Source organism: Triticum aestivum, chromosome 5A (genome assembly GCF_018294505.1).
Source record: "Triticum aestivum cultivar Chinese Spring chromosome 5A, IWGSC CS RefSeq v2.1, whole genome shotgun sequence".
NCBI classification, from domain to species: Eukaryota; Viridiplantae; Streptophyta; class Magnoliopsida; order Poales; family Poaceae; genus Triticum; species Triticum aestivum.
This window is the reverse complement of record NC_057806.1, coordinates 331,203,883-331,211,969: the sequence shown is the minus strand read 5'-3', so window position 1 is coordinate 331,211,969 and position 8,087 is coordinate 331,203,883. Positions and strand designations below refer to the sequence as shown.

Here is an 8,087-nt window from a genome sequence, read left to right as displayed (position 1 = left end):
AAGAGTTTTGAATTACATGACCGACCGCCCATAGATGGCCCGAAACCGATAAGCCTACTCTCGTGGCATAAGAGAACTCAGCCGTTTGGCCCCTGCCAACCCCCAAAGTCCATTGCAAAACTTGAAACACAGTCGCACAACATGACCCAAACTCAACTTCCATAGCGACGACCGCAACTGCAGCACAAAACATCACACAGATGGATTCGACACCACACTTGATCAAACTACTTGGATGAGTATAGGCGCAACATCACTTGGCGACGAGACCACCTGCCCAACTCCACAGGATCTGCCTCCACCCAGGCCATTGAAGGGAGGAGGCATTGGGGTGAACAAGCAAAATCCAGGCGATGCAGCAGGCACATGCGAGCATCAAGGATGAAGCCAACCACGAACTGGAGGCTCGACCAACCGACGACAAACCATCAGATCCACACCCCGACCAGAGATGGCCCGACGGATGCAGATGCGCCAGATTTAACGGAGCCACTGTCTGATCAGACGACCCAAAGACACCAGTTTCCCAACCAACACAACGAACACGAGACGACAACAACAGAGAAGAATCATAGGGACGAAGATCAACCTATAATAGTAGCTCGCAAAAATACCTGCACTCGACAATATGCCCAACTGGGTCAGATCATATATTTGAGATTCTTGTCAAATTAAGGGTACAAAGGCATGGCACAAAACCGTCTGAACACAGCTAGACAACAAGCACACAACCATGATCCAACAACCTTAAGAAGACTCGTCAGCTTCCTCACCTCCCAGGTGCGCCAAGCCTTCCTTGTACACTTCAAAGTCATCGGACGACCAGCGGCAGACAAGGTACAGTCGGAACGTCGCCATCTTCCTCCCAAGCACGCGCTGCCACAAAGAAATCAATTGGGTCTCAGTGCAAAGAAAGAGATCAACAGCTTGCACAAGGGGAGACATGCTTCCAGTGCTATTAAGGATAAAAATGTGGTGATAGAAGCCTGGAACACCCTAATGAAGTATAAAACTCTGTACCCATCTGCCTATGTGTTTTGCCAAACCTAGCTAATTAACATGCTATTACTGGGAAACTATACTGCTGCTTCCCGTGGCTGATCAGTATCTGTCTTGTTATTTTTTTAAACTAATATGTCGGTAACGCTGCACAATATGCCCATTCATACCAGAGTGTGTGCTGCTTCTGGTGAAAGGGGCTTCCCTTCTTCACATACTACATGATCTGCAACCAATTCAACAACACCTGCACCAACAATGGTCAACTTTATTAGTTCCAACCATTTTGCTTGGTAGCTTCAAGCACCTGAGTGCAAGGGAATTACAAACCTTTGTTTAGACGAACTGGCAGTCCTTGTTTGCGCAGAAAGGGTTCCATTTCATGTGAAAACTGTTCCAGAGGGCCTTCCTTTAGCTCAACCTGAGGCATCAAAAAGTTACAGAGTTTTGTTAGCCAACTCATACAAGAAACCACAAGTGCTATTTAATAGAAGAATAACACAACTTCAGACTAACACTCATTGTTATACCCTATCCAGGGCATAAAACAGTTTTTATCAATGGGTAATCACTAAAGTGAACCTACACAGGAAGGATGTCGACCTTCATTTCACAAAGTCATACTCCATCTGTTCCGAATACTGATGGGGGATAGGGCATGTAATTTTTTTCATGCAATTACTAATAGAAGGCATCCCATCAATCTCACGCCAATTCTACCGAAAATACCCACAGCTGTTACAAAGTTATTGCATGCACCGATGCAGCGTCAGGAAAACTGGCACAATAACTTAATCCCCAAAATTGTCATGCAGTTACTTCTACATTTGCCATCTCCCCACAATCTGCAGCAAGAAAGGCCAGCATAATGTGTGTCTGCTTTAGGAAGACCAACATTTAATTAGGAGTAAGAAAGGAACGATTGCACCCTAGGCCGGTCAGGTTTTGCAAAATAAGTACTCCCTATATCAGAACAGAGGGACTACTACCAGTACTAATTACATATCCAGAATTACTAATAGCTGAACATTTTTTAACCAAACTAAAAGCTTGACCATGAGTCCTTGAACATGGAAGCAGAAGTAATACCGTTTGAGTCGCAATACTTCCTGTCCTCGCAAAATCATTCGCCTCAAATTCTCGGAATAATCTGCACACATGATTTATGATCATAACTTTACCAGAGCCGCACCACATATGTAAGCAAGCATTAGCAATACTGTGCAAAGCAAAAGAACTATAAGATAGTGCTACCTCTCAACATCATCCCTTGGGAGATTTGTAAATAACAATCCAGAAGCACCTTGAAGGAACTAGATACAGATAAGTAGCTGTCAGCAAAAACCTAACAAGAATGGTGTGGATTACACTTAACAGTATCTACCAAACACTGGCAAAGGATGAATCACCTTGGAGAGTTTATGCAGGCCTGTCTTAGCTTCATCAGCAGGTGACCGCCCCAATGCTATCTGCATGACCTTCTTTCCAGCAAGGAATATCCTGAGAAAAAACAATACTTAGAAGTTATAAAATTGGTCTACAAATTTTGCAGCATCAACTGCCAGTAAAGCTTAGCATTAACCACCATAGTTGTGACTTGTCACTTTATCAGGGTTTGAAGGTACTGTCCAGCAAAACAAAGCAGCATGCATCAACGAGCTCAAGTAAATTGTGTTGATTCAAGCCAAAATAACATTTGCAAACATGTCATTGTTGTTTAAGAAAAGGTTCAAAACCAACCATATTGTAAATTGCTCTTGGACAGAGGACTTGCAAACAACATAGCAGATAACTAATACTCCCTCGGTAAAGAAATACAAGAGCGTTTAGGTCACTAAAGTAGCAATCTAAACACTCTTATATTTCTTTACAGAGGGAGTACTAGTAATAAATAAAGAGTGGAACCTACCGGCTAGAGGATTTAAGTTGGTCCCTGAGGTCCTTGAGCTTCTGATTCCTCATATTGTTGAAGGTGAAGACATAGGCGCTGCTGTGGCGCTCAATCGCGTCTTTGATCTCCGTGACCACCTTGCCCTTACGCTCTAGACCAGGCTTCTTCTTGGTCTTGGACAAGGTGACTGCGACCATCATCAAACATCAAGATTTTGAGCATGAGACGATAAAACAAGGACAGAAAAATGGCATCGTTGCTCGCCGAAATTTGGGTTTCAGTTCTTGATTAGCAGTTTAGCACATATTTAGGTTCCATATGAACACCACTGCTTGTTGGAACTAATCCAGAGACACAAGTTTGAACAGCCAAACTTTTTTGAATCCAGGAGACGGAGAAGGAAGCGGGCAGAGGCGGAGGGGGGGATTGAGGGCAGCCGAACGGAGCGAGTGAACTGACCTGAGCGATTGCGCTTGGATTTCGGCATGGCGGAGGCTTGGCTTCCTCTTCCTTGGCTGCTGTCCTGGGAGCCGCGGCGGCGGCGGCTGTGCCTAAGTGTTCTAGGGTTTAGAGAGGGTTCGCTCTCTCGTCCTGCCTCGGCTTTTGTTTTGTGTTGCGCCGCTCGACGAAGGGGAGAGGCCGCAGGCCAGGCCTGATTTGGACTAGAACAGGCCTAGTAGAGGCCTTACTATCCCATTCGCACTTAGCCTGGCCATCAATCTTTTACGAACAAATTTTCTTGGTCTCGCTTCTTGCGAGACAGTGCCTCGTCAAATATTAATCAAGTGTTTTTTCTTCAATTGCTTTTATAATTTGAAAAATACTAAATACACATATTACGAAGGTTAATTTATTAAAAGCGTTCATTTACATCTAAAAAATATTAATGCAGTGTAAAAAATGTTCTCCCAAATTTTAGAGAATGTCTGTACCATTCAAATAAATTGTATGCAACATTCAAAAAATGCTCACGTATTTCAAAATATGCATGTAATATTGTTGAAAAAATGTATACAATGTAAAAAAATCTTGCAATTAAAAATGTTTCATGCCATTCAAACAACGTGTAAGTTACATTTAAGAAAATGTTGACAACTTTCAAAAATATGTTTGTTAAATTTATAAATATATTTATACAATGTAAAAAAGCGTCATATAGTTTAAAAAAATGTTCGTATCATTCGAAAAAAAATATGAATGTGTGTTTGGAAAATGTTTAACATGTACATCCTCCGTTTCATTTGTCAAAAACGCTCTTATATTATGGGACGAAGGGAGTATTCAAAAAACATTTAATCATGGTCTGTTTTAATCGATTTGGAGCTACAGCCAAGCAAGGCAAGTAGCATTTGTACAGTTGATTGCTAAGAGCAACTCTAACAGACCCTACAAAAAGCCCCGACCCGTGAAATAACCGCCAAAATGCGGGTCAGCGCGGAAAATCACGCCCGAATAGATCCCGCAAACGTGGCCGGTCCGTAAATTTTTTTGAGGGGCAGGGAAAAATCTCGGCTCCAACCCACGAATACGCGGGTTTCCGCCTCGCTCCTATGGTGCCCCGCAGTGAAGCGGTTGGCGGGAGGGACATTTCAGCCCGCGTCCTTTCTCCACCTTCTTCTGCGGCCCGTCCGCCGTAGGCGATTCCGGCCAAATCTGCGGGCAGAATCGCGCCGCGGGGGCGTCCCCCACCTGTTGGGGAACGCAGTATTTCAAAATTTTGCCTACGATCACGCTTGATCTATATAGGAGATGCATAGCAACGAGAGGGAAGAGTGTGTCTACGTACCCTCGTAGACCGAAAGTGGAAACGTTTAGTAACGCGGTTGATGTAGTCAAGCGTCTTCGCGATCCAACCGATCCAAGTACCGAACGTACGGCACCTCCGCGATCTGCACATGTTCAGCTCGGTGACGTCCTTCGAACTCTTGATCCAATTGAGGCCGAGGGAGAATTCCGCCAGCATGACGACGTGGTGACTGTGATGACAAAGTTACCGACGCAGAGCTTCGCCTAAGCACTACGACAAATATGACCGAGGTGTAAAATTGTGGAGGGGGGCACCGCACACGGCTAAAGATCAAATTGTGTGTCAATGGGGTGCCCCCTCCCACATATATAAACGGGGGAGGGAGGAGGAGGCCGACCAAGGGTGGCGCGCCCAAGGGGGGAATCCTACTCCAAGTAGGATCCCCCCTTTTATACTTCCACAAGGAGAAGAGGGGAAGGAATGGGAGAAGCGAAGGAAAGGGGGGCCGGCCCCCCTAGCCCTAGTCCAATTCGGTTTGGGCTAGGGGGCGCGCGCCACTCCTTGGCCTGCCTCCTCTCTTCCACCATTAGGCCCATGAGGCCCAATAACTTCCCAGAGGGGGTTTCGGTAACCCCCGGTACTCTGAAACTCATCCGAAACGATTCAAACCATTCCGATGTCTGAATGTAACCTTCCAATATATGAATCTTTATGTCTCTACCATTTTGAGACTCCTCGTCACGTCTGTGATCTCATCCGGGACTCCGAACAACCTTCGGTACATCAAATCACATAACTCATAATATAAATCATCATCGAACGTTAAGCGTGCGGACCCTACGGGTTCGAGAACTATGTAGACATGACCGAGACACATCTCCGGTCAATAACCAATAGTGGAACCTGGATGCTCATATTGGTTCCTACATATTCTACGAAGATCTTTATCGGTCAAACCGCATAACAACATACGTCATTCCCTTTGTCATCGGTATGTTACTTGCCCGAGATTCGATCGTCGGTGTCATCATACCTAGTTTAATTTTGTTACCGGCAAGTCTCTTTACTTGTTCCGTAATGCATCGTCCCGCAACTAACTCATTAATCACATCGCTTGCAAGGCTTATAGTGATGGGCATTACCGAGAGGGCCCAGAGATACCTCTCTGATACACGGAGTGACAAATCCTAATCTCGATCTATGCCAACTCAACAAACACCATCGTAGAAACCTGTAGAGCATCTTTATAATCACTAGTTATGTTGTGACGTTTGATAGCACACAAGGTGTTCCTCCGGTATTCGGGAGTTGCATAATCTCATAGTCAGAGGAACATGTATAAGTCATGATGAAGGAAATAGCAATAAAACTAAACGATCATTATGCTAAGCTAATGGATGGGTCTTGTCCATCACATCATTCTCTAATGATGTGATCCCATTGTTCAAATGACAACACATGTCTATGGTCGGGAAACTTAACCATCTTTGATTAACGAGCTAGTCTAGTAGAGGCATACTAGGGACACTCTGTTTGTATATGTATTCACACATGTACTAAGTTTCCGGTTATTACAATTCTAGCATGAATAATAAACATTTATCATGATATAATGAAATATAATAATAACTTTATTATTGCCTCTAGGGCATATTTTCTTTAGTCTCCCACTTGCACTAGAGTCAATAATCTAGTTCACATCGTCATGTGATTTAATATCAATAGTTCACATCTTTATGTGATTAGTTCGCATCGCGTTGTGACTAATACCCAAAGGGTTTTACTAGAGTCAATAATCTAGTTCACATCGCTGTGTGATTAACGCCCAAAGAGTACTAAGGTGTGATCATGTTTTGCTTGTGAGAGAAGAAGCTTAGTCAATGGGTCTGTCACATTCAGAGCCGTATGTATTTTGCAAATTTTCTATGTCTACAATACTCTGCATGGAGCTACTCTAGCTAATTGCACCCACTTTCAATATGTATCCATATTGAGACTCAGAGTCATCCGGATCGGTGTAAAAGCTCGCATCGATGCAACTCTTTACGACGAACTCTTTATCACCTCCATAACCGAGAAATATCTCCTTAGTCTTCTAAGGATAATTTTGACCGTTGTCCAGTGATCCACTCCTGAATCAATATCATACCCCCTTGCCAAATTCATTGCAAGGTACACAATAGGTTTGATACACAACATAGAATACTTTATAGAACCTATGGCTGAGGCATAGGGAATGACTTTCATTCTCTTTCTATTTTCTGCCGCGGTCGTGTTTTGAGTCTTACTCAACTTTACACCATACAGGCAAGAACTCCTTCTTTGACTATTCCATTTTGAACTGCTTCAAAATCTTGTCAAGGTATGTACTCATTGAAAAATCTTATCAAGTGTCTTGATCTATCTCTATAAATCTTGATGCCCAATATGTAAGCAGCTTCACCGAGGTCTTTCTTTGAAAAACTCCTTTTAAACACTCCTTTATGCTTTCTAGAAAATTCTACATCATTTCCGATCAACAATATGTCATTCACATATACTTATCAGAAAGGCTGTAGTGCTCCCACTCACTTTCTTGTAAATATAGACTTCACCGCAAGTCTGTATAAAACTATATGCTTTGATCAACTTATCAAAGCGTATATTCCAACTCCGAGATGCTTGCACCAGTCCATAGATTGATCGCTGGAGCTTGCACATTTTGTTAGCACCTTTAGGATTGAAAAAACCTTCTAGTTTTATCATATACAACTCTTTTTTAATAAATCCATTAAGGAATGCAATTTTGATATCCATTTGTCAGATTTCATAAAATGTGGCAATTGCTAACATGATTCGGACAGACTTTCAGCATCGATACGAGTGAGAAAATCTCATCATAGTCAACATCTTGAATTTGTCAAAAACCCTTTTTGACAAGTCGAGATTTGTAGATAGTAACACTACTATCAGCATCCATCTTCCTCTTGAAGATCCACTTATTCTCAATGGCTTGCCGATCATCGAGCAAGTCCACCAAAGTCCACACTTTGTTCTCATACATGGATTCTATCTCAGATTTCATGGCCTCAAGCCATCTGTCGGAATCTGGGCTCATCATCGCTTCCTCATAGTTCGTAGGTTCATCATGGTCTAGCAACATGACTTCCAGAACAGGATTACTGTACCACTCTGGTGCGGATCATACTATGGTTTACCTACAAGGTTCTGTAGTAACTTGTTCTGAAGTTTCATGACCATCATCATTAACTTCCTCACTAATTGGTGTAGGTATCACTGGAACTGATTTCAGTGATGAGCCACTTTCAATTCGAGAGAAGGTACAATTACGTCATCAAGTTCTACGTTCCTCCCACTCACTTCTTTCGAGAGAAACTCCTTCTCTAGAAAGGATCCACTCTTAGCAACAAAGATCTTGCATTCAGATCTGCGATAGAAGGTGTACCCAAC

At 43.1% G+C, this 8,087-nt stretch overlaps 1 protein-coding gene across 1 annotated transcript; it reads right to left on the bottom strand.

Moving 5' to 3' along the window:
• Positions 1-620: 620 nt before the first annotated feature.
• On the bottom strand, positions 621-3,589 carry LOC123103215 (mRNA turnover protein 4 homolog). The gene is made up of 8 exons (XM_044524729.1): positions 3,350-3,589; positions 2,909-3,077; positions 2,409-2,499; positions 2,254-2,312; positions 2,089-2,149; positions 1,330-1,420; positions 1,170-1,246; positions 621-876 (listed from the first exon to the last, which is right to left on the bottom strand). Exons 1-8 carry the CDS (start codon positions 3,375-3,377, stop codon positions 748-750), a joined length of 705 nt encoding a protein of 234 aa, XP_044380664.1. The 5' UTR covers positions 3,378-3,589; the 3' UTR covers positions 621-747.
• Positions 3,590-8,087: the final 4,498 nt, after the last annotated feature.